The sequence below is a fragment of the Mesoplodon mirus genome, assembly GCF_964341445.2.
Source record: "Mesoplodon mirus genome assembly, chromosome: 7".
NCBI classification, from domain to species: domain Eukaryota; kingdom Metazoa; phylum Chordata; class Mammalia; order Artiodactyla; family Ziphiidae; genus Mesoplodon; species Mesoplodon mirus.
The window spans coordinates 139,206,527-139,233,028 of NC_138983.1; the positions used below are offsets into that span (position 1 = coordinate 139,206,527).

General features: G+C 46.6%; 1 protein-coding gene across 2 annotated transcripts in view; it reads right to left on the reverse strand.

The window, feature by feature from the left end:
* OPCML (opioid binding protein/cell adhesion molecule like) overlaps positions 1 to 26,502 on the reverse strand; it is a gene marked incomplete at both ends in the record, with an annotated part of 1,094,036 nt that overhangs the window by 490,377 nt on the left and 577,157 nt on the right. The window contains one exon of one of the 2 annotated variants that reach the window (XM_082627771.1): positions 11,215 to 11,299. In XM_082627771.1, the coding sequence (XP_082483897.1) occupies positions 11,215 to 11,299 (85 nt within the window). Of the gene's footprint in view, positions 1 to 11,214; positions 11,397 to 26,502 lie in introns of those variants that run through there. The other variant, XM_082627772.1, reaches the window with a different exon arrangement.

Consider the following 26,502-nt stretch of genomic DNA (forward strand, 5'->3'; position numbering starts at 1 on the left):
TGGCACAGAACTGTATACTTAAAAGTGGTTAAAATGGTAAATTTCATGTCATGCACAGTTGAGCACAAAAAAAGAGAGGGCATAGAGGCACTCTTTGAGGGTGATAAAAAATATTCTATACCTTTTAGAGTGGTGGTTACATGGTTGAATGTGAATGCCCAAGTCTGTCTAAGTGGACACGGAATATCGTGCATTCTATGTAAATGTCCTCCTCCTCTCCTCCCTCTTCTCCTTCTCTCTCCTTTCTCCCCCACTTCCTGATCTATGGGCCCTTTATTCTGCTAATATATTCACTAGATGTGAGTGTTTAAAGAGGAGACTCTGGGATTCATTCAACTTTATAATTTCCACGCCACTTAGAACAGGGCTTGGCATAGAGAAGTCAATAAAAGCTGGTTGTTTACATTGTGAATTCAGTAACTTACATTTTTTAAAACATTAATGCTACTGTTTACCATGAACTTGCCACATCGGACTTTAAGCTCTTACAAACTTGATGCCATGAATTCCTCCCCAGCAGCCCAGCAACGTGAGCATATAGCATCCCAACCCTTTCTTTTTTTTTTTTCTTTTTCTTTTTTGTTTTTTTTTTTTTTGTGGTACGCAGACCTCTCACTGTTGTGGCCTCTCCCGTTGAGGAGCACAGGCTCCGGACGCGCAGGCTCAGCGGCCATGGCTCACAGGCCCAGCCGCTCCGCGGCATGTCGGGTCTTCCCAGACTGGGGCACGAAGCCGTGTCCCCTGCATCGGCAGGCGGGCTCTCAACCACTGCGCCACCAGGGAAGCCCCCAACCCTTTCTTTTTAAATCAGGAAATTGAGGCTTAGAGACACTTGTTCACTTGTCTGACCACGTTCAGCCCATAAGTACCAGAGCTGGGATCTGAACAGAGGCTTCCTGACTGCAAAGTCTGTGTCTTAACCCATTGACAGGGCTTATACTTTATCTTACATTTCACTAAGCATCCACTGAATAGCCAATTGTAAACTAAGCATATAATCAAGAGGATCCTGTAAACTGTTCCCACCGCACAGGTACAGCATGATACATGCTCCCAAGATGTATTCAAGGACCTCACAAGTGAGGACTCAACCCAGGAACCACCACATTTCACATGGCCAAGGAAATGAGTCCACAAATCCCTTCATCCTGAGATGCCCTCTGCAATTTTAGAAGACTGCTCTCATTGATTTGTTTCCATTCCCTAGAGTTTGCAGGTGTACTTCCAGAATATGCCATCCTCTATTTTGTAACCTTAATAAAAAGGGAGGAGGTTGGTATACCTCCCTTGTAACTGCTCAGCATCTCCTGACAGTGGCTTTAAGAATAATGTGAAATTCACAAACACTGCAATTATAATAAGCGGGAGGAGAGAGGACAAGTTAAATACCAACTATCTGGAGAGAGATCATTATCTCAACTAGGACTCAAATGCCAGAATCTCTGGCTGTAATGTCAGTGACTTCCCAATTGCTTAAAAATGGATGAGAATATCTTCATTAGAAAAAGCAGGAGTGTGTGTGCATGTGCATGTGTGTGTTTGTGTGTGTGAGAAAGTGGGGGACACACAGAGAGATAGAGATAAAGGACACACATCCATCTTTTCAACAAACTTGGAGTGCCCACCACGTGTTAGGTGTTGTACTGGACGCTGGGACACAAAGATGGAGAGACGGTATTAATGCATTTAACAAAAGGCATGGAAGCAGTGCAAACAACAGCAGGGAGAGGGGTATTTTTAGGGATGGCCTAGAAAGCACAGGACAGCACAAATATGAATCCCATTATGCCCTCCTCCTACACAGGTGCCTTACGGTCACATATGTGAATGTGAGAATGGCCTCTCCAATCACACACCTGACTGACACATCTCCTTGTGAAACACATGCTGGCTTTTTTTTTTTAATCCATCATGGTGAGTTCCAAACAGCAAGCAAGAATCCCTATGTTGTGATGGCATCAGTTGTAATCAAGCCCAGTCAAGGTGGACGATATCTGATAGGGCAACCCATATACCTAATGATGAAGAATAGATAGTTTAATGGCAGAGGAGCAAGTGTGACTTGGCTGAGCCCTCACCTGCTGTCTGCACATGAGGCAGTCTCCTAAAGGGACATTCTGGTGGGCAGGCAAAGAGTAAGCTCTGGAAAGTCCATGAAGCCGGAGGTCGAGAGGAGTGGGGTAAAGGGTGGAGCTGGGCTCTTGGAGAAGAGGTTCTTACAGAACAAGGTGGGACTCCTGATCACCCAGGGCCTGGGGTAGGTCCAACACAGAGGAGCAGGACATGGAGTAGGGCTCAGTGACAAGAAGGGGGTCTCCAGCTGCATGGAAGGTGGGAACCAAGGGTCAGAAAGAGCCCAGTTCCAGCAGCAAGACAGAACCTGAGCCCCAAACTGCTTGTGCCTTGACTTAGGATGGACGCTGCAAGCCTGTGTATGTGTGGTCCTGTGATCCAGACAGTCAGGGGTGGAGACATTTGCACAGCAGAGCCTGGCAGGTGGGACACGGCCACTTCCTTCCCCCTCTCCTTCCTCTACCTTGGAGTCAGGAACGCCACCTTAGGCTACTTTGTCCTCACCTGTGCAGAGCCTTTGTATCCCTTCAACTCTTCCTGACGCCTTGGGAAAGTCTCTCTCCTCTTTTCTTTCCATTTTTGTCTTTCATTTCCTTGATCTGTCTCCCTTGCTTTATTAATACTTATTAATAAATAAGTATGAAACTATCCCGAATCATTAGCAAGGAGGCAAATGCACATTTGAATCAAATAAAAGGGAACTCTGCATCTTAAAATTAAATTTGGCAACAGCAGAAACAATAATACAAACTCCAAAACTTTTGAAAGTACTCAGAAATGTCTTTGGGAAAATGTTTCCATATTATCTTCCTGTAATTATGCCTACTTTTCTTTAGCACCGGCATTCGCGATAAATAGAAAATTATAGTATTCGCTTTTTTCCCTCTTTTGTGTAATTACTTCTTCTACAACAACATTGTTTTCTATTATTCTTCATTGCTGGTCTATAGCATTTTGGGTAATTATGAGTTAAATTATCTTCTGTAGGCTAGCCAGAAAACTTAATAACCACTTAAAACATGCTGTATTTCTATTATGCAATGGAAACTGGATTAATCGAGATGCCATAAATCTTCAGGCCCAGTGGAAATGTTTAATATTCAAAACTAAGTTTTAAACATTGTATTGATCAGCACTCTTACGGAAGCCAGGTCAAGTCCTTCAGCATATCTTTGATTTAAGCAAAATGTACCATCTCCAGGGAAGAGGAAGCCACAAGGGGTCAGGCAGCTTCCTGTAGAGTATGAGTCAACCGCAAGGTGAGCAAGAGGGTCTGTGCCCGCTGTTGCCACAAGCTTGACAGTTTAAACTAAAATATGAGCATAAAGATGGGGAGAGGAGATTACAAAATGACTTGGATTTTAGGATTTTAAAACATATGGTGTCTCATCTTTCCATCCTTCCATGCGGATCAGTCGATTCCTCACAGTTCTTGGAGAAACGTTTTGGCGCTGGTGTCCTTGTCATCATTTACCTGCTGAATTTGTCTTGTCTGCAGGGTCCTTAGAGATACTGGACGTGCTGTGAGAGGTTATGTACACACCCGGAGGGTGCAGCATTTAGGACAGGGTCAAAACTAGGGGCACTATGATCTTCCGACTGCGCACACGGTGGGCAGGACCCTCCTGAGGCTTCACTTTGTTCAAGGTTCACAGGTGCATGATTTCTGGCCCCAGGAGACAGAGCAGCATTTGCTGGCGTGCACGTGAGGGGAGTGAAGCACACTGCTCAGGGCAGGACAGCAGACAGCTACAGCCCTCAACCCAATGCGGATTTCCTGACCTTTGCTCAAATACAGGTCCCAGGAACAGAGAGGGGGCGTTTGTTTCTTCTGCTTGCAGCTCATGGAAACTTTCTCTGTACTCTCTATCTGGGAGGAGGTACTATAAAACTCAGAAGAAGAAAAACAGGCATTCTAAGAACAAATGCAGGCTCTGACACACAATAACTATGTGATCAAAAGGCAAGCGTCTTAACTTTCTATACCTCAGTCTCCTAGTCTATTAGTTGGGGATCATATGGGAACAAAATTCACCACCCCACAATGTTTCTGGCATGTGGATTATGTCAAGCTGAAAACAGTCAAGGCCCAAAAGACTCAGGAAGAAACTCTGCCATTCTGCCAAACTGCCTGAAGAATATATAGATAGAGGGCCTGTTACAGGAATAGAGCATCACAAGAGATGTCTGCCAGGTGTGGTGGGGAAACTCCCAGAGATCAGAGCGTATTCTGTGTCAATCTCTGCCTGGTCCAGCAAACATTGATTTACCAAACATTTGCTTTTCCATCTCCATGTGAACTGCATTCCTCCACTTAGAAGTCCCAAACCTCTACCCCCAACATCCTCTTTTCTCTTCAGCTGAAGATGGTATTTAGGGTGAGGGTTTTGGCCATTTTGTTGAGTTATTCAGTTCTCCTGGGTCTCTTCCATATATACATGTTATTAAACTTTTGTTTGATTTCATCCTGTTCATCTGTCTCAGTTAAATTTAATTCTTAGACCAGCCAGAAGACCCTAGAAGGGTAGAAGAAAATGTCTTCCTCCCTGAGAGCGCCATAATATTCTGAAAATTACATGAAACAATAAGTAACTGTCCTGGCACCTGACACACAGTCAATCACAGATAATAGAGTTTATGTGTTTAAACCTCCGCCCCGCAGATTTTATTGAAGGGTCTGTGGTGTGATCCTGTACGAAAAGTGGCACCAGGCTCAAACACCTCCTTTCTCTAACCTTCTCTACCAAGGAAATGGCACACAGACGGAGGCAGGGTAAGTGCTGAGCTGCAGAAACATCACAGCTTCAGTTTTCACATCTTAAAAAAGGTACACCAGGTGGTACCAGAAGTCCCAGGAAGGTGTCATTGCTGGGGGGTGGGGAGGGACTTAGCGGGAAGCCTCTCCCCACAGCCACGCCACCTTCCTCCCCAACTCATCGGGACCCAACACCAGCAAAAGCATCTTCCTACAGGGAAAATAATAAATAAATGAATGAACCTGAAATAGTCTGGGGCTGTCTTGAGCAGACTGAAAAAAAAAAAGAAAAAAATCAAGAAAGGTTAACACTTAGTTGCTAACTTAACAGGCAACGCACATTTCTGCCAGCCCTAAGCGTGTCACTCCGTAATTCCCTCTTCTTACCTCAGGACTGTGAAGATGCTTCCCATTAATAATAACGTTAGAAGTCCTCCCTTGGGAAGGTCAGGTGGGACCTAGGTGGCCCCTCCTGTCCGCTGCATCTCACCGCTGGACCCCATCAGGTCTGGGATACACGCTGCTCAGTCCTGCTCATTCCAATCCCCCCCGCCCCCACACACACACCGCCAGAGGCAGCTGCGCAGTGAGCACAGTAGGAAGACCAAGGGCACCGTCCCTTTTTAGAATGACAGGACTAAACTGAACCCAAGGGCCAAATTTGCTTAAAGGCCAAAAACTGAACAAAAGGGCTTACATAGAGCTGTTAAGTGTCTAGAGCAGGGGTCCGCGACCCCCAGACCACAGGCAGGAACGGGTCCATGGCCCGTTAGGAACCGGGTTGCACGGCAGGAGGTGAGTGGCGGGCGACCGAGGGAAGCTTCACCTGTATTTATAGCCGCTCCCCATCGCCTGCATTACCGCCTGAGCTCCGCCTCCTGTCTGCATATGGTGAGTTGTCTAATTATTTCATTATATATTACAATGTAATAATAATAGAAATAAAGTGCACCATAAATGTAATGCGCTTGAATCATCCCAAAACCATCCCCCACCCCAGTCTGTGGAATAACTGTCTTCCACGAAACTGGTCCCTGGTGCCAAAAAGGTTGGGGACCGCTGGTCTAGAGCAGTGCAGAAAGTCACTGAGCACGTATCCTGACTGCTTTAAAACTCCTCCTCCCATCCCTGGCTCTGGCACGTGGCGTGTGTGCCGGGGAGGCAAGCACATGCCTACCACTCAGTGACTTGACAGTGTCAGTAGAGCCAGTCAGGCCCGCTGACCCCCGCCGCTCCCAATCCAGGACACGCCCACTTCCCGGTCGGCCCCACTCGTTCCTTGCTCTGTGTCTCCTCTCGTCTGCAGAAGGCAGGTCTCCGCAGGAACACCCTCACTTCCAAGTCCATTACTCTGCTGCTGCTAAGAAGACTCCCTAGGCTCTGCCGCCCCACTCCTGCCTTGCCCCCAGGGATGGTGAAACCTTCTGCATAGTTTCAGATCAGATGGGGACCGCTGGTGGACTCAACTGTTCCCCATGACAAGTGATTTCAGCAGAATTCAAGTCCCTCAGGCCTCCAAGGGCTCTAACCGACCACCTGCCTGAATGGCTGGCACCGTATTTTGAAGAAAATGAAACCCTGTAGCTGTAAGCACTTCATCACTGCAGAGGTAACTCCATTATAAGAGACTGAGCCCCTTTTTGATGGATTAAAGCATTCAGCCAAGACTTATTATTTGAATCCTTAGTAGGCATGAAGATGTCTGTACCCAACACCTAGGACGTGGCCGCTGACCCCCAGAAACTCACAGTCCAACCACGCCCACTCGTAGGTCACAAGCCCACAGTGTGTACCCGTCAGAACAAAGATCTACAGCAGGGGTTACTAGGACTCAGATGAGGGTGAATCCTGACCAGAGCAGGAAGCGGGATGCTGAATGGAACTGGGAAAGGACTAAGAATTCTAAAGGTCCGTGTGGGGGCGGGGGGAGTGGGAATGAGAAAGGAAACTGGAAAGAATGGAGAGTATTATGGGTTGTCACTGGGGCTCTCTTTAGCTTCTATAACAACCTGCATGTGTGTTTTGCTTTATAGCCAGCAGAATAACGCCATCCACTCCATCTCCCAGATGCCACAGACGGAGCAGATACTGTTCCCAAGTGTACACAAAGGAAGTGAAGTGCTCAAAATCATGTAGCTAGTGAGGGATGGAGTAAGAATCAAACCCAGGTGAGTATTCAGGCCCCTGAGCCCGTTGTTCTTTCTCGGGCACTATGGCAGCCGTGAGTGGTAAGGTCCACGCACACGTGTAGGGGACACGTAAGTGTGGGCAGGGCCACTGGAGACCAGTCTTGCTCACATGCTCTGGGTCAGGAAAGGACTCTGGGGCAGTGGTTCTTAGCATGAGAAATAGTGGAAGAGATCTTTAAAATGTCCACACCTATGCCCAACTCCAGACATTTTGCTTTCGTTGGTCTGGGATCCTGACTGTGGAATGTCTAAACAGCATCTCAGGTAACTCCAGTGCAGCCCGGGTTAGCAGTGCAGCTGGAGGGGCCCCACAGGGACTTGCACTTGGTTCGGTGTCCGTGTCTCCATTTTCCCAGGCCAAGAGCGAAGCATTTGCACTAATGCAAGTCCCTATTCAGGTTAGGCAACTTAAACACTGAAATGCACATGCTGTGGCCTTGTTTGGAATAACCTGGCAGCTAGTCTGAATTTTCTAATTTACACAAAAAGAAAAGCTGCCGATGGTGAGTGCAAAAGACAGAAGGACATCCAGGCCAGTGACAGGACACCGCCCCTGGGAGCCTGGCTACCCCAGTAGTTTTGCCAACACCCTGCTGCTCAGCTTCTTCCTTGGTAGTAGTTAACCCTCAAATACTTGGTTCCAAAGGGATTAGCTCAGAATTCCAAATGAAAATGCAAGGGTATTTTAGAAGAGAGTTCCTAAGCATAATCCCAGATCAGCAAACCTGGATCAGCAAAACTGATTATCCTGCCATACTAAAAAAAATTAAAAGGGAAAAAAAAAACCCATCCAGGTTGCTGGTGGAAACTTTTCCCATTTAGTGGAACAATCAGAGCAACAACTCTCACCTCCACGCTACTGCACCCCCCTCAGAATGCTCGTGGACACGCATGATGTGGTCCCACTGAGGAACCAAAGCCCATTGAGAGAAGATTGAGGTCCAGGAAGAAAAGACATCTGGTGATCGTCGTGTAACTGAAATAGCCTCATAGACACCCGCTGACCACACTGAACATTCCGGGCTCCTTCCCTGACGTGGGCAATGATTCAGACACAGGACTTCTAGATACTTGTCATATCTAATCTAATGGAAAGGCACAGAACATTTTTAACCCAACAGCAGATAACTGTCATGAAATGATTCTGGCCAAGAGGGCCCATTTATAATAATGAATTCAAATCTGATTCATAGGGGCTATAATTCAGACACTGTGAATATCACCTTCATTTTCCATGTCATCTCTCTTCCAAGAAGGCAAATAATTCCAGAGTCACGTAATTATCTCTACTTTTCAAGTAGCCCTGTGTAGTTATGAGGAAGATAATATTGCCTCATTTACATAAAATGAGTTTCATCCACATTCAAAACTTCAGTGTCGTCTCTGGCACCTCACTTCCTAGCATCCCTCAATGCAATCAAAGACCTAGCACCACAAATCATGCCTCCAAGGAAGGAGATCATCCTTCTCTAAGCGGTGCAATGCCGCACTGTGAATTTCAAAGGAGGACCCAGCTTTCTCGATTCTTTTGCTTCTATTCGGTCTTTGGCCTCCTATGTGACTTCATTCAAGATTTAGAAACAGGCTTGGGATACTTGGATCCAGGGCAGTCACATTTGAAAAGACTTTCTCTGGCTGATGAGCCTGGGGATCATTCAAGTTTTTCAACGCCTTCTGAACATTTGATGCATTCAGAACACTAAATTCCCAAACGCTGAATGCCCAAAGGTATACCTTTCAGGAGACTAAAGAGTGGCCACCGCTAAGAATTACAATTTTTAGAAGCAAAAAAACAACCCAAAACGATACATCTATCTGGGGTTGAGGTCATGGACTTCCAGAGACGGGAAGCAGCGGACGCCCCCTCTGAGCCCTGACAAACAAGGTTTTCATTGAGACGGGCACACAGCTGTGGAACCAAGAAAGCAAAGGAGCACGGAAAACAGGAGGGGAGAGATGGAGACCCCCAGAGATCTGCAGGAGCTAGTTATGTTATTTTAAGAAACATTGTGATAGTAGTGAAACCGGAACCTTAAAAATCAGGAAATAGTAAGCATTAAGTGATGAAAGCAAAGGCAGAAAGATGAGAATGAACAGCATGCAAAAATATATAAAATGGAGGTATCTGATAAAAACAAAGGAAAACGTAATAAAAGAGAAGAACATGAGAGGTAAAAGAAAGAGGATAAAGAAGGATTAAAATGGGAACAATGCACTGAATTTCTCTATTTCAGGGCAAATTATACGGAAGTTGAGAGGCAAAATCAACATAAGACGCGCTTACTTTTTAAAAAATAAAGCATGCCATCAGGTAACAGATAACAGTTATACTCAAATACATAAGGTTTTTTTTTCTCCACAAAGCACAAAAAAGCAACTATTCAGCTTTCCCTTTTTTATTCCCATTCCCATTATGAAACCCAGCTGCTAAACATGAGAACCGAAGATCATGAAAACAGGCCAGCAGCTAATTTAAAAAAAAGGCAGATCAAAGCTGGCCCTCTGCTGGTGGAACTGTCTTATTGCATCCCGTACAGCAGCTCTAGTTTTTAAGTTTCTGGTTTGACTTTCAGAGGCAAGAAGAAGACAGAGGATTCTGGAAAGTTCAGCACTGAGGCCTTATTCAATGCTGGGCCTCTCTGTCCCTGGTAATAGTCTGGAGGATGAAGAGAGGTGCGTGGCAGCATCCAAATCCCTTCACACCTACCACCATTTCCCCACATTTCCTTCGTTAACATGCACTGTAGCCCGGCTGCTACTCCTCTCTTTGAGCAGACTGGCCCTCTGCACATGTGCTTCTCAGGGCATGGACCCCCAGGATTTCTCTAAGGCAAGGAAGTAGGCATGTTACATTCCCTCTAGTCTGGGACCGGCTGAGGGGTGCCCACATGCCCAGAGGGTTTCCCTCCTGCTGTCTAGAGAGGAGGTCTGTCTCCATCCTTTTTTCTCTCTCCTCCTGGGGCCCCCATGCACCAGCAGACAGAGTTCTAGGACTTGTCCTCAAGCTCAAAAGAAGACTCAGCTGAGGACCACCTTCAAAGTGGTAAGAATCAACCCTAATGCCTGGGCTTAGCTAGGAAGAGCAGGAGGCAGGAGGCCTTTCTTTCCTTCCCCAGGGAGAGGCTTGTCCAGATGGAGAGGGTTCAACCAAGAAGGTCAAGGGAAGAACAGGAAGGCAGCCCCACCCTCATGCATTCCTTGGAGAAGCCAGGCTTCTTGGTTGCAGAATCCGGGGCACGATGTTTTATTTCCACCGTAACCATCGAAGTCACAGACAGGGCAAATGCATTCACCCTGTGTACACTGTGAGCAGAGTTAAGCTGGGATGTCCCTGAATCGGTCTCCGAGGACCAGAACTACCTCATTAAAGGGATAAAAGATGATATCTGCTGAGCTGGTGGAAAGTGGTGGCTGCATTTTTATTAAAGTCTCTGCTGCAGCAGGCCTGGTCCCCAAAGGTTCATATTCCAAGAAGCTCCACCCCTCTGCCTGGAGCATGTAAGTGATTCTCTGTAACTCATTAAGGTAAAACAAAAAGCTTTCGTACTGTGCTTTTCACATAGGAGTGTTGTTGCATAAAAGCTCCATGTTTCCTCTCCCTGGCCTGAGCCTGCAAAGATAAAACTGCCCTCATAATTTATAATAGGGGCCCCAGGAGCACCACACCGGGTTGGCAAGGATGGCTGCCTCTTAAGCAAACTCGAAAAAGGTCACACGGCCCAGCAACAGCAATTCCAGAGCCTGAAATTTCAGGTATCGCTCAGACAGAGACCAGCCAGCCCATTGGGAGGACTACCCTGCCTCACCACATACCTTCCGGACTGTAAGACAGCCACCAGGGTACCAGTGATCTCTGGCTAAACCCCCAGTATATTTCAACGCCAGGGCTCTCATCCCGGGGCCAAGGCAAAAGTGAGTCTAGCCACGTCATGGCCTCGCAGATACATGGAGCCCGGAGCATGGACTCAGGGCTCACTCCTAAGATCCGGAACCAGAAAAGCCACAGCAAATGACAAAGCTGTCCAGGAGAATGGGTGCTAGCTGCCACAGAACGCCAAGTGGGCACCTCTTGGGCCTGCAAAAGGCCCTCTCCCACGCTCCAATCCCCCACGCAAGTCTCCGGTTCTCGCTCGCTCGCCCCTTCCCACGGAATTACATCCGAGGGGCTCAGGCCCCCGCCGAAGAACAGCTCCCTACCTGAGGGTGGCGCTCTCCCCCTGCCGGACCGTCACGTTGTCCATCGCTTTGGGGAAGGTGGCATCTCCGCTGCGCACGGGCACTCCTGTGGGTACAAGGAACAGCAGCCTGAGAGACACGACCACGAGGCACTTCCAGGGCAGGAACAGGTACCCACAGACCCCCATCCTCGACGACCACAACTTCCCAGAACTCCGGCAGCCGCTCGGTCCTCGTCCCCCGCCCCGCACACCGGCGGGTCTCAGGCAGCCGCGTGGGGAGGGAGGAAAGGGCTGGAACCAGCCAGAAGCAGAGAGGGGGAAGCAGAAGCGGAGTCCAGGCTCTCCCGACTCTAATGATTCTTCCTCAAATCCTGCCTCAGCTTTCCAGCCTGGCAGAACCAGAAGCCCCCTCCTGCATCCAAAAAGAGCTTTCTCGACGCTCCCCTGGGGAGGAGGGAGGCGGCCGGGAAGGGAGAGGAAGGAGGAAGGTGCAGGGATGAAGGTCACGGGTTGCTCTTTCTCTGTCTCTCTCCGAGATGCTACTTTAACATTCAGTTGGGCACGTCCTGCCGAGGTCTGGCATCAAAAGTTTATAACCCAAAGAAGCCAGGCAAGTGTCTCTGACATAAAGGAGATGTCATAAAAAGCTGCCGCTTCAAGGAGAGGAGAGAATGTTTTATTAGATCACACATATGTACAGTTGTATTTAGAAACCAGCCCGAGTCTCCAATCTGGAACGCAAAGGCGGTAAAAAGTTCCACCGCGGGGACCCGCAGCCGCCGCCGAGCCCGAGGATCCTCCTGTGCGGTGGGTGCCTGGCGTCCTCGCCGCAGCCCGCGCGGCGACTGGCGGCCAGCCCGGCCCGCGGAGCGCCGGCGGCGCAGGCTCGGGGCCCACGGGGAGCTGGCGGACGCCGCGCCCGCCTCTCCGGGGACGCGGCGCGGGGCGCGGGGACGCGCGGACGCCACACTCAGCGGCCGCCCCCGGCCTCTGCGCCGCCGGCCTCCCGGGAGCAGCTCCAACACGCGCGGGCCCCGACCGCCGCGGTTGTCATGGCAGCAGCTCCATCACTGACCGCAGCTCTCCGCTGGGCCGGCGCAGAGCGAGCTGGCGGACCGCGCGCCACGCGGCGGGCGCTGGGCGCGGGCGCACACCGTAACCCCAGCCGCGCCGCCCACTCGCGCCGGGAGCCGCGCGTGTCGGGCCGCCACGTCCCCCGCTCCTCTCTCCCCCGACACGGCGCCTGCCCGGGAACGCTGCGCCCCTCTCGGCGGCTTCCCTGCGTGCGGGCGGGAGGGAAGGGCACGAGAGCGAGCTCGGGACCGCAGCAAATTGGAAACTGACTCGCACCTTCCTTCCTCGGATGCCGGATGCCAAGGCAGAAGTTGCCATCCCCGCCCTGGAGAGCTCAACTAGGTTTCCCACGCCGGGATTCTGACCCCGTGTGCGCGTCCACCGCTCGGCAGCCCCCTCTCCACGTGGCCGAGCTACAGTCCCATCCCAGGCAGAGCTCTCCTGGGCCTTGGCGAGAAGGTGGAGCGCTTTCCCCTCCGGTGACCCACCTTGGAAATACTCCTGGCCCTTGAGTTGCTCGCTCTCGCTCTCCAGCTGGCAAATCAGAATTTCTTCCTACTGCGCCACGAGCAAAATCGTCCCTGTCCTACTCCACGCTTATTACCCAAGTATCTTATTGTAAAAATGCAAAAACTGGGAAAAACACGTAGAGATCCTAAAAAGTAATAAGACTGATTCTTATAAAATCCATCTGTGGCTTTATGATCACAACATAAAGTGGCGCCATCACCGTATCCGGAGGGGACCTGGTAGTAAGGCATTCTTAGAGCCCAGCCTGTCAGTTTGGAGTATGGACGCATTTCTTTTGGTTAAGAACTGAAAATCTCAGGCTTTCCTTGGGCCTGTCAAGAGGCTTTCTTTCTGCGACCCCTGACAAAAGCCACCCCTTATTATGTGGCTTCTGCTCTTGTATCATAATTTAATAGTTGCTACATGCATTTGCTTTACTGCATTCGTTCTCAAATCCTTTTGTAAAATTAGCCTGGGCTCTGAACAACTGTTGCAATGACGTGTAATTCAAAAATAAGCTTTAAACTTATACCATTAATTGTGTTCGTTGCTCAAGGGCACAAAAGTGTGCTACCTGTTCTCAGTTTTAAAAGCTGGGCACAAATAAATACTGTACTACTATATACTATACTATGATAAATACTCTAATATAAATAAATACCGCCCATCCCCTGCCCCCTGCAAAAAGAGAACCACATACATCTTAGGTCTAAAGTTTTTAATTAGAGCATCGTACCTCAGGAAGAAAGAATACTTGTCACTAGTTATGCCACCTATGTTTTATAAGTTTTAATAGAGTGAAAGTATGTGGCATCTCCTTCCCAGAATGCAGACATTAATGATGCAGGGAGGCGCAGCACGCTCTCCAGTGAGCTTCTGGCCGAGGGGGGTCATGATGCTGGGAGGAGAGGCAAGGCCTCAGAGAGCAGCCTAACAACTTATTTTGGCATCACCCACCAGTTTTAATGACACACATCTTTCCTTAAGACCTGAGCGTACCTGGGTTTTCTGTATACACATTGTACATAATCCTCTAAACTCCGAGATGCTCTTGTATCGACAGCCTGGAAAGACTTTTTTAGTGCTTTAATCTGTGCAAAGCTGAGAACTGGGGCTGGTCTTATGATTTTCTTCAATGACAGAGTTTGTCTCTTGAACACCAAGGGTGAGAGCCGTGGGGATGGGTCAGGCTGCCTTACAAGTCACGCAGCTCCTGCTGCTTGGTTGCCGGGCACACAGGTGACACGGCCAACTCACGTGCCTGCTGGTTCTAGTGCTTCTCAGGAGGTGCAGATGGGCTGTTGCCAAAGGCTGAATCAGCCCATGAAGGATTACTTGAGATGGAAGGAGTTACTGGAGAAGAAAGGAAAGCAGAAAAGAACATGAGATTCCGGGTGGGAGGAGAACAGGCAGGGCAAGAAAAGGAGAGGCAGAGATAGGATGAAGTGAGGCATTATATAGTCTTAATAACATGTAACAAATCCTGCCCTTAGGAAAAGGATAAACTTTTTATTTTTTCAGGGCTGACTACCCCCAGCTCTAGGTATCCGGAGTCCTAGAGAATGGGGCCGTCATCTTTCTCTTCTGTAAGTCGGCTTCCTAGTTCAATATTTGTGGGTGAATACATGGGCTGAACTTAAGGGCTAGGGAATCAGAGAAATAACTACAGAGGTCTGATTTTTGTGTGAATCTATGCCTGTCTACAGTTCGGTGGGGGAGATTTCATTCATCTGTAAGGAATTGCTAGAGACCAGTATATCCATTTAGAGACTGGAAGGCCAAACCAGATTGAAATGGGAAAGGTAAAAGGGGGTGAGCTTTGCAATGAACAATGAACAAGTAGTTTATATCGAGAGATTTCTATGAAATTCTTGACTGAGTACTATGATAGGGAAACCCCCAGTTAAACCTCTTTTGGATATTTGATGACACATATGAAGACAAATTAAATGAGGATGGATTAGAGTAATAAGATTATTGGTTCGGCAGTTGGATTGTCCATTCAGATACTGACTCCTTGATCCTTCAGCTGTCGCACCTATTTCATAGGGTTTTGGGGTTTTGTGAAACATCCCCAAGATCATGTTGTAAGGTCTGGTAAGATGGCAGACATGGAAAAAACTGTCTTGAAAGAAGAGTTTATTCCTTGGCGTTCCCCAGAGGAGGGGCACACCACAGTATGCAGGGCCACATGGGGAAGCACCAGGGTGAGAGAGGAAGCAGAAAGGACAAGGAGAAAGCAAGGTCCAGAGGCTTGATGGTGGTTTCCAGGAGAAGGAGTGGGCAAGGTGGGGAGGGCAAGCTTAAGCAAACTTAGGGTTGGATGTTTTTGAATAACTGTGGCAGGCCTGGACTCTGGATGTGGTCTCTAGTTGTCCAGTACCTGGCCCTGGAGTGACTCAGGGCAGGGGAAACATTGGCTTGGTGTGTGACCATTGGGTAGAGGAAATGGTTAGGGATGTGGGCTCTTACTGGGTTGGTTTGCATATGAAGGACATGCTGAAGGCAAGTTGTTTGCCATCTCTAGAAATTAGCTAGCCCTGGGAGAGACAGTCTCTCCAGAATTTGCAAGCCTCCAAGATGTCAAAGCATCTTAAAATACAGAATAGAAAACCTCAAAACTTGATTAATACAGGGTGACAATTAATGAGATCATTGCCAAAGGACTCGGCACAGTGGAAGCACTTAGTAATCATAAATTATGACTATATAGCAAAATCCCCACTTTCCAGTGATTACAACTTGTGACATGTAAAAAGTTACAAATGAAAGGATGTAAATGCCCTACGTACCAACTAAAGCTCTGGTCCAGACCTACAGATGTCTAGATATTTAGGGCGATTTGTAATAGAAAATGCAAGTTGGATCCAGTGCAGTGTAGTAGTTTTAGAAAACGTAAAGCAGGGAGGTTACCTGATCTGATGAGCTTTAAAATATCACTTTGTCATGAAGAGAAGAGTGGGATTCAGGGAGAGTGCTGGGAGCAGAAGAGGGAAGAGATGATGTCGGTGACAATGGGGATGGAGAAACAGGGAAAGGTAAGGGGTGTATTGTGGAAGTACAGTAGTCAGGGCTTCCTGAGAGTCTGGATGTTGGGACTGAGAAAAAGAAGGGGTTGGGTTTGGGGTGGCACAATACCCTGTGATGAGGAGGAGTCCAGAAGAAATAGGTTTAAGAGGCAGAGGTCGAAGGAGTGAGTGAAGTGCTGTAGGAGACGGTCAAGTGGAGCCGTGGGCTGGCAGCAGGAGGAAGGAGGCGGAAGCCACAGCAGAGCACTGAGGACAGCCCTAGCGGCTCACCTGGGCTCACTGTTAAAGGGAAAACAGTGATAAAAGTCTTTCTCTTTCTGCTCTGTGTGTGTGGCGAGGAGATGTTATCCATGGAACCCTCTCTCCAGATCTAGAGGCCCTTCTGCCTTTGTTTGTGAATTAGAAATAAGCCCCATCAGTATAAACTTTAGAACCTAAGCTGTTCTGAAGTTTAGTGATTCCACTGTTTTCAATTTGTCTCTTAATATACTTCCTCTGCTCGGCCATATCTTAGCTTTTGACAGTAGATTCTAAAATTGTTTGGGGATGAGGCTGTGAATTGTATCGGTATGGTTTCTAAAAAATGCTACTCACTTACCCTTAATGAAACTAGGGGGCCCAGGTTTAAGTCCTTGTTTCTGCTGTAACTTACCAGCTACGATGTAGTTCAATCAAAAGCCCTTGTTTTATTGGGTAGTGGGTCAGACCAGAACTTGGACACTGGAGTCCACCTGAATCCCGCCTCTAAAACCTACTTCAGGGTGATTTTATACAATATCCTTAACTTTGATAATCCTTAGTTTCCCCACCTGTAAATAGAGGCAATGATAGTAATGAATGCATACAGTATTTTTGAGTGTTAAATGAAATACAAGTTGTCAGCACCCTGCTGGGCCCTCCGTAAGGACCCAATAAATGTTTCCTTATTACCTATAGGAAGAGACCTAATTCCCCCACCATCACAGGTTTTTTTCTCTGAAGTGGCTCTGGGGGCAGATAAGCTGTACAGAGCAGGGCAGGCAAATTTCCAAGTTGTCCAGAGGTTTTGTATGTGTGTGTGTGTGTGTGTGTAATATGAGAAACTGAACAGATCTCTGTCTAATTTTAAAGAGTCAATTTTAGAACTAGAAGTCACCTAAGGATCAAAGTGGTTGTTAATATGGTTTCCTGGTACCATGGAGAGGCTGCCTAGATGAGGTTGGCTATGGGGAACTCTGGATCCAACAGAAATATCTGAATTTATCTAATGAAATTTATATCCAGTTGTAAAAGCAATTTCAAACTGTGTGTTATTTATAAATAAGGAAAACTTACAGCTTGTGTTTATCTGAGAGAAGATTGTACCCAGCTGCTCTGTGTGTGCATTAGAAAGAAATAAAATAAGAAGCCTGTGCATGATGCATATTTATATTCCAGAAACCGACCTAAATCAGGAGGACCCAGTGGGGCGGGACAATTGAGGAGGCATCGTGGTTTAGCTGGGGGATGTTGTCTGTCTTGGGTCCTCAGGACATGCAGGTATGACCAGCTAGAGATGTTTGCTAGTGAACAGAGAGGTAAGAATTCAAAGTGAACTGATCCAAAAGCTTTCAGTTTTTAGGCTCAAGGAAGTTCCAAGACATGGAAACACATACCAGAATGTAATACTTCAGATGAGACACACGTTCTGCTCAAAATGAAACTCAAAGCAAACCCTGTACAATAGCTGCCTGTAAGATCAGTGCTAAAAAGGAATGAGGAACTTCATTTCTCTTTGTCTTTTTGTACTCTTGATAACTGAGCCAAATATATGTGTTTTTTTAAATTGAGGTATAATTGACATATAAAGCTATGTTAGTTTCAGGTGTACAACATAATGATTTGATATTTGTATATATTGCAAAATGATCACCACAGTAAGTCTGGTTAACACCTGTCCCTACATAGTTACCATGTTTTTTCTTGTGATGAGGACTTCTGAGGCAAATAGATGTTCAGTGGTTTTCCTAGTCCACTGCTGACCTGAGGCCAGACTTCAGGTCATTGGAGTCTTGATCTGCCCCCGCTTCCATCATTGACCAAATCACACCCTCTCTGTCAGGCCCCATGTGCCCGGGCCAGTGAGAAGCACCAATAGTGGGCAGCAATTAAAATCCATGCTTTGCATCCCAGCCCTGCCTCTTGTAACTCTCTGATCTGGGGTACATTTCTTACCTTCTCTGAGTCTGTATGTTCTCATCTGTAAACAGGGTTAACAGGGGAATCTTGGCAAGGCTGCCTTGAGAATTAAGAAAGCTCACTCCTCTTGCCATGCCTGGCACAGTGACCGCTATCAATGAACATAAAATTCCTCTTCTCTTCTCTATTCCAAAATGACTGAAATTGACCAAAACAAAAAAACTGCAATAGAAACGAAACAAAACATAAGGCACACAGATTCGCTTTTTAAAAAGATACAGAGGAGTTATTCCCCAAGACCAAAGAAGTGATCTACTGATGGCTGTACAATCCAGTTGCTGTAACATCAGCCTCCTTATCCTACATCCTGCCCTTCAAAGTGTCGTGCAGGTGCCTGAACGTAACTGTCTCTGTCGCATTAGTATTGCAGGGTCCCTGAGAGCAGGCACTTCTTTTGCTCATCCCTGATTCCTCTGCCAAGGACTAGAGCCTGGCATGGAGTAAATACCAGAAAATATTTGCTGCACGAGAGAACTGATGTCCACTCTCCACGGTCTGTAGAATGTCAGTTAAGCCGACAGCCGAGAATCTGCTTCTTCCCATTCTCATTTCCTCCCTGGCCCCCAAACTCCTCAATGGCGGAAAATCATAAGGCATCAACATCAATTGCACTGAACATCTCCTTCTAGAAAACCTGGAGACTCCTGCAAAGAGACCAGTTTCCACAAACCATACAATAAAATCCACCTCATTACTTTATAGCCACACCACATACAGTTCTATAAATCAAATGACCAAAAAAACTTTATACTGAAACCTACAAGCCATAAAATGTGTTTTTTTAAATGCTCAATAGGAGATATTACCGTCTACCCCTCCAGAGTCTCATTACAGCTTCCGCTATGACAGGCGGAAAGGGGATCATTCCACCCGAGAACCAGGGTGTGGAGGAGAGAATGCCCATCCGGAGCCAACTTGCCTGGCTCTAAATCTGGACTTGCCACCCAGGACCATGAGCAATGGACCAGACTCCTCTGAGCCCAAGCTTACTCATTGGTTAGATAGCAACACTGTATTTTCCTTCCTTTGAAGAACTGAACAAGTTGTATATGAGACCCCAGCAGAGGGCTCAGCACACAGAACGTGTGCTCTGATGCTTCACCTGCCCTCTCTCCCCTTCCTGCTAAAGTGAATCTGAGCTCCCTAGGTCTTAGAGAGGATCTAGGACTTGCATTTTATATTATATGTTGATTACCTGAAATCTTATCTCGTTTGCCAAGCTTTAAAAAACATACTGTTCACTTATTTTGTTGACTAATTCATTCAATCTTTCTTTTTTTTTTCTGACCAAGACTCATTGAATATATAGGCAGTTTGCTGGGCTGGGGGATACAGAGAACATGATATATCACCTGCCCACAAGGTTTTTATAATTTAGTAGGGCAAATGAATCAGATATTGTAATACAATATGATAAGATTTAAAATAAAAACATGTAAGGATGCTACAACATCTCAGAGTTGGACCATCTAAATTAGGTGAGGATTCTTGGAAGGCTACTCAAAGGAAATGACTCTTAAGAGCATTTTTAAAGACTGAGAGTGATCTAGGCTGCTGCTGGGTTTCTGATGTTGGCTACTGAGTGGATGATTGATATAACCAATCGCAGAGAAATGGTAAGGAGAGTGGATACTGAGTGGAGGGGCATAAATGGTAAATGTGGAAGGTAAGGCCAGTGAAACATCCAAGGAAAGCTTTCTGTTGGCATTTGGATATTTAGGTTTTGAGTCTGAGAAAGACACAATGTTTAGAGCTATGGATTTTGTAATCATCTTTGTTTAGGTGGAGCTGAAGCCCTGGGTCCTGTGGCAGTTGTTTAGCACAAGATTCAGAGAGGGGAATGAAGCCTTAGATGTGAGGTCTGGGCAACAGAGATGCTGAGGGGTGTGGGGAGATCTCATGAAGGAGTCTGTGCAGTGGCCAGAAAATTAGAAGGGAAATCAGGGATCAGTGACCTCCTAGACTATTAAGAAGAGAGTGGTTAATGGTGTCTGATGCTAGGGAATTCAGGACAGTGAAGGATGGTCTGCCATGTGTTCGGTCTTCACAGTGGGGACAAAGGTGGCTTTGGCAGAAGAAGTTTCACAGCGGGGGCAGCAGCAGAAGTCAGTTGATGAGCTGAGGAGTGAGGGAGAGAGCAAACGGTGCCCAGGCTTTCCAGCTGAGGGTGACAGAATAAGAAGGGAGAAAGTGAGGCTCTAACTGCACAGAGATGTGGGTATGAGGGAGGCTGGCACTGGGTTTTATTTTATTTCATCTGTAGCCTGACAGCCCTCAATACTGACATATGGTGTCTGAAGATAAGAGTTTCGTGGACTTGTCAGAGACCTGCATGTGCTAATCACAGCATTTTGTATGTGGCTGATGAGTAACGAGTACATGTCGAATGAATTGTTTCAGGTCAGAAGTTCCATCTCTGGACCCACTCAGGGACAGACCAACCAACCAACATTTAAAAAACAATTACAGTGACCACTGTCATCACCATCACCATCATCACCACCATCATCATCATTACCATCATCACCATCATCACCATCATCACCACCATCATCATCACCACCACCACCGTCATCATCATCACCATCATCACCATCATCACCATCACCATCATCGCCATCATCACCATCATCACCACCATCATCAACATCATCATCACCATCACCATCATCATCAACATCATCACTACCATCATCATCACCATCATCACCATCATCATCATCATCACCACCACCACCATCATCATCATCACCATCACCACCATCATCATCATCATCATCACCACCATCGCCATCATCATCATCACCATATCATCATCACCACCACCACCATCATCATCATCACCATCATCACTACCATCATCATCACCATCACCATCACCATCATCACTACCATCATCATCACCATCATCATCACCATCATCACCACCATCATCATCATCACCATCATCACCATCATCACCATCATCATCACCATCACCACCATCATCACCACCATCATCATCACCACCATCATCATCACCACCATCATCATCACCACCACCGTCATCATCATCACCATCATCATCACCATCATCACCATAATCACTACCATCATCATCACCACCATCATCATCACCACCACCATCATCATCATCATCACCATCATCACTACCATCATCATCATCACCATCATCACCACCATCACCATCATCACCACCATCATCATCATTACCATCATCACCATCATCACCATCATCACCACCATCATCATCACCACCACCACCATCATCATCATCACCATCATCATCACCATCATCACTACCATCATCATCACCACCACCATCACCATCATCACCACCATCATCATCATTACCATCATCACCATCATCACCACCGTCATCATCACCACCATCATCATCACCACCACTGTCATCATTATCATCACTACCATCATCACCACCATCATCATCCTACTACATGCCAGATGCTAGGGTACACTCCTCACAGGTATCACCTCATGTCATTCTTTTAACATCTCTGTGAGAAAGGTATCATTATTATTAGATTAAGAAACCAGTGCATGGAGAAGAATGATTGTTTCTAGTCATTTCTAAGAACTCAAAGTAGAAAATGCTGTATCTTTTCCTGTCCCCATCACGGTTCACTGCTATATCAATAGCAACCATAACAGTTCCTGGCAAATAGCACATTCTCAATAAATATTTATTCAATTAATAATGAAAACTAGTTATGTATCTCCATTTCATAGCCTCCACTTCCACAGATATTAGAGCTATTCAAGATGCACATTCCAAATATTAGATAATTGAAGAAATTTGTCTTCATTTGGACATTGGATGATATTTCATTGGTAGCAATTTAGCTTGAGGTGGAGAAGAATTAAAGTAGTTCAATGTGTGTCAGTCCAGACTCCCTGTGCCCACACAGCACTGACATTGGACCACACCGGTATTTATCCTGGAGGAAGTTCCTCATGGTGGGAGAGCAGGTGGCTGGTGAACACACACTGTGTATGGGCTCTAGATATTTGTATTCTAATTAATAAGATATAACCATACTAATCAGAAGCATAGCTTGTGAGGGACATGATCATTGTGATGTAAAGAGGAAGCCTCTCATAAAATGTTATCACATCACAGAATCGAGCTCTTATGTATTTATTTATACATGTTCTCAAGCTCTCACACATGCACTTGTGCTCTGGTCACATTTTAACATGTCTTTTTATTGTGGGTTTTGGCCAAAAAGTTTGAGGTGTGTTGGCCTGAACAGTCTCTAAAATTCTGCTAGCCTCTAAGCATCATCACCACCACCACACTGACATCTGGGATTTGTCTCTGAGCAGTCTCTTTTCCTCACCACTAATGCCCTCCCCACCTCTCAACTGAACACCCATTTTTCTCTCTGATGTAATCCCAAAAGTTCACTCTCATCTCCTCCCAGCTGCTTGAGCTCCCAGTCACCTTGCTGGATGGATTCAATATTACAGAGATCAAGACAGGGAAACAGAACAAAACAAAACAAACGAACAAAAGACCCCACACACACTCTGGGTCATGAGCTCTCCATTGCCCATGGTGGCAGGAAATGCAGGCTGGGAAGTGGGAAAATAGAATCCACTCCTGACACTTCCTCCTCCAAGCATCAGGAAGTCTTGGGAAAGAGGACGGGAAAGGAAATGGCAACAAGAAAGTAGAAGAAAAGGAAAGAAGGGAGCATTACAGGAGAGAGAAAGATGCATCCAAGCATCTTATATTAGAATTCTCCAGAGAAATGGAGCCAGCAGGATCAGAGAGACAGACAGACAGATATATATATGAAAATAGAAGCTAGATAGGATATATAGGGAGAAGATATATAATCCAATATCTACCTACCTATCTATCTCCCTACCTAACCTATCTAGCTAGCTAGATTTATTTCCAGTACCTGGCCTCTGCAGTTGTGGTGTGCCATGTCTGCGGGGCAGACCTGAAGACAGGAGACCCGGGGAGAGTTCATGCTGCAGTTCACATCTGAAGGCTGTGTGCTGGCAGAATTCCCTCTTCCTCTGGGAAGTCAGTGGTTTTCCATTAAGACCTTCAACTGCTTAGATAAGGCCCACCCACATGATGGAAGTTAATCAGCTTCACTCAAAGTCTACTATTTTAAATGTTAATTTCATCTAAAAATACCTTCACAGGAACATCTAGAATAATTTGTCCCAAATACCTGGGTGCTGTGGCCCCGCCACTTTGACACATATAATTAACTACCACCATCTCAATTTCCCTTTGCAGCAATCCTCCTAAAAGAGTTTAAACTGGTACTGCTTTCCTTCAGGAACATCCTAGAAAAGGGAAGGGAGGAAAACCTCTCTACCCGCTCCCAAGGTAGTTTATCACAAGCAAGCTAATGCCTAATGTTCCCTTCTTAAAAGACAAAGTCCAATTCATGCTTAAAGAATTCAAATTGTAAAACACTCGGGAAGAGTGCGTGCATTGGTGTGAGTGGATTTCATGGAAAGTTTGTTTTGTTGTTCCCGTTCATAGGTGGGGGAAGAGGTCCTAAAGCAGGTGGTACAGAAACCCGGGGTTAGATGTCATTGAGAACGGGAAAGAAATCAGGATGCAGAGAGGCTGAAATAACCTTGCAAGAATCCTAAGTGTGCACACACTTCAGTTTATCTAGATCTACTTTGGAAAAAACTCAGGATCTCCCCACAGTAAGACTACAGGCAGGAGCTGATATAGAGATGGTACCTTGAATCTGGGGAGGCAGAAAGGGGCTTGAGGGGAGGAGATACTTCAGGGCAAACCCTTATTATAGAGGGAAGAAAATGAACCCAACCCTGTCTGGTCTCACATGTGGTGATCTCAAGCATTCTCTCAAAATGGGATTGGGTGATGGCCTGTAGTCTGTTCCAGAAAGGAACATCATCCAAGCGACGCTGTGTCACGTGGCAAGACTCCAACCATCAATTGAGGAATGGAAACGGGGTAATGTGTATCTGTCCTGGACCTAAAGCTGAACTTAAACACAGTGCTTGGACCTCTTGCCTCTACTAGAAAGACTGAGCTATTAGGTATAGGACACCAGAGAGAGAATTTAGAATCTGGTACTTGTACTGCTGCTATGAATAATAACAATAACAATAATAATAACTAAATGCATACAGCACACCCGATTCTAAGGTAAATGACTTATACACATAATTGCATTTAGCCTGCCCAAGAATCCTAATTTTACAGGTGGAAAACCAAGGTTCAAAGAGGGTGACTTGAACAAGATCAGAGCATCAGGAGTGAAGATCTCCCCCAAAGGCCCAGTCCTTTCCTCTTAGCATGGGGACATCAGAAGTGTGGTGCTCTCTGCAGAGAGAGAGAGTCTCCTCATCAAAAGCCAGGAACCCCATGTGTGTGAAAAGCACAACTGTTGTGGAAGCAGGAAGCTGGAGTGAGGCCAGGATCAGGGGGTGAGGATGGCAGAGGTTAAAAAGGGGAGCAAAAACCACAGGCGAGGCAGGATCCCTGCAAAAGCACAGGCTGCTTCAACGGAGGGCAAAGCAAGACTGCGAAATAAAGCTGCGTCTTCTGCTCTATTTTCCACCCTCTCCCTCCCCCTCTCCATCTGTCTGTCTCTTCCCATTTCTCTCCCCCTCTGTCTCTTCTCCCCTTGCAAATCTTCATCTGCTAATTTCCATCCAACACGTTTATGAATTAATTCCAACACTTCTCTCTCTGTGTCAAGATAGGCTGCTTTCTAACCTCCCCACCCTCTGGCAAAGTGTGCATTTTGTTCCACAGACTGTTTTTCTGACAACTCCTGGACTTAGTCATTTGCTCTGACGCCCACCCCAGTCACTGAGGGTCTGCAGAGAAGAGAGACCAGGTCTGCAGCTAGGAAACCTTGTCGTCAGGCAGTGAGGCTGAACGAGAGTGAGGCTGAGGACCACGGGGGCCTGCGGGGAGGAGAAGCAGGAGAATTTGATAACCTGCCCAGACTCTGAAATAGGGCACAGGTGACTGTCTTCTGCAAGAGGCAGGGTCTGTCAGAAATGAACCTCATCATACTCATTTTAATTAGCACAAACCAATGGTGCTGGGCAGGGGGTTCTAAAAATAGTTTTCTTGGAAGTGTAGAAACTAAGACAGACACATAACAGCACGCCAAGTTACATCCTGGTGTCTTTTCAGCTCTGAAATACCTATGCTTCTAGGCATGTTGAAACCATTAAAGAAGAGATTCTGAGATCTTCATATCTTAAATCAATCAAGAACAAGTTCATTTTAAAGATGAGCAACACAAAGAGATGGGGAGCTCTAAAGAGCAAAAGAAAGAAACAGCATAGAAAGGGCCAGACGTGGTAGTCTGTATATATGTGTTTGATAGATAGGCCAGTTGATTGGTGGATAGATGGCTGCATTTAAGGGGGAAGAACCAAGAGGATGCTATTTGCAGACTTGGCGAGGGGAAGAGAGCCAGCGCCAGGCACAGGGATATGAGATGCAAGTAACTCCAGAGCATAAATATGCCCCAAGAACAGTAGATACAAATACACACAGGGGGCTGGTGCAAAGGGGCTGAAGAGGTCAGAGCTTCAGACTCTGGAGAAGTTACTTCCACCCTCTTGCCTTCGAGGTCCTCACCTGAAAACTAAGTCACTGAACCAGATGATCTGCAAATCCTGTTTCAGAGGTAATAGCCCATAGATCCATGCCCACTGTGGGAACACGGGCCTTTCCATTCGCATCTCTTTCTGCTTCAGCCTGTGCTGTTTCTCCTTTCCAAAGTGCCCTCCTCTGCACCAGTTCCCAAGCTCACCTCTACACCCAGCTCACAAGTCACCTTCTCTGGGTACATACCCAGTTTCCCAGCATAAGTGTTCCTGCCTCCTCAGCACCTCCTCTGAATCATATCCTTCCTTACTGTCATCTTACTGCAGTGGGTTTGGCCTAGGTAAGTACAGGACACTTTCTCTTTTCTGGTTGATGGAGGATCAGTCAGTCTCTATCCTCAGCACCAAGCACAAAGCTTGGCAAAAAGTAGGTGCTCAATAAACATTTACTAAGTGAACGGGTATGACACTTTTCCGCAGGAGGGTCATCTTCCTAGCAGCCTTTGTCTTTAACTGGACTGTGCAGCGCTGCACAGCAGACGGCCGAGGATGCTTCCTGATGAATTGTCTCAGGAAGAAAACCCAGTAAGAGAAAAGCCAAGCACAAAAACTAGTCCAATTATCATCCCGATTCCAGGCCTGAGCTCCCCACGCCTGCACACCCTTCTCTGTCACGGCAAAGACAGCTTTTCCCAGACAAAGGATTGAGCCTGGAACTCACGTTTCTTTGCAATTAGCAAGCTCCCACATGGTAAACAGGCTCATTTTGCTTGTACATCAGCAGTTTGCCTAATCAGTGATTTCCACTCAGAGCTGAAGGAAAAGATTTTGAGTCTAGACCGCAGTGTGAGTGAATGGAAGATGGTGGCTCAAAGGAA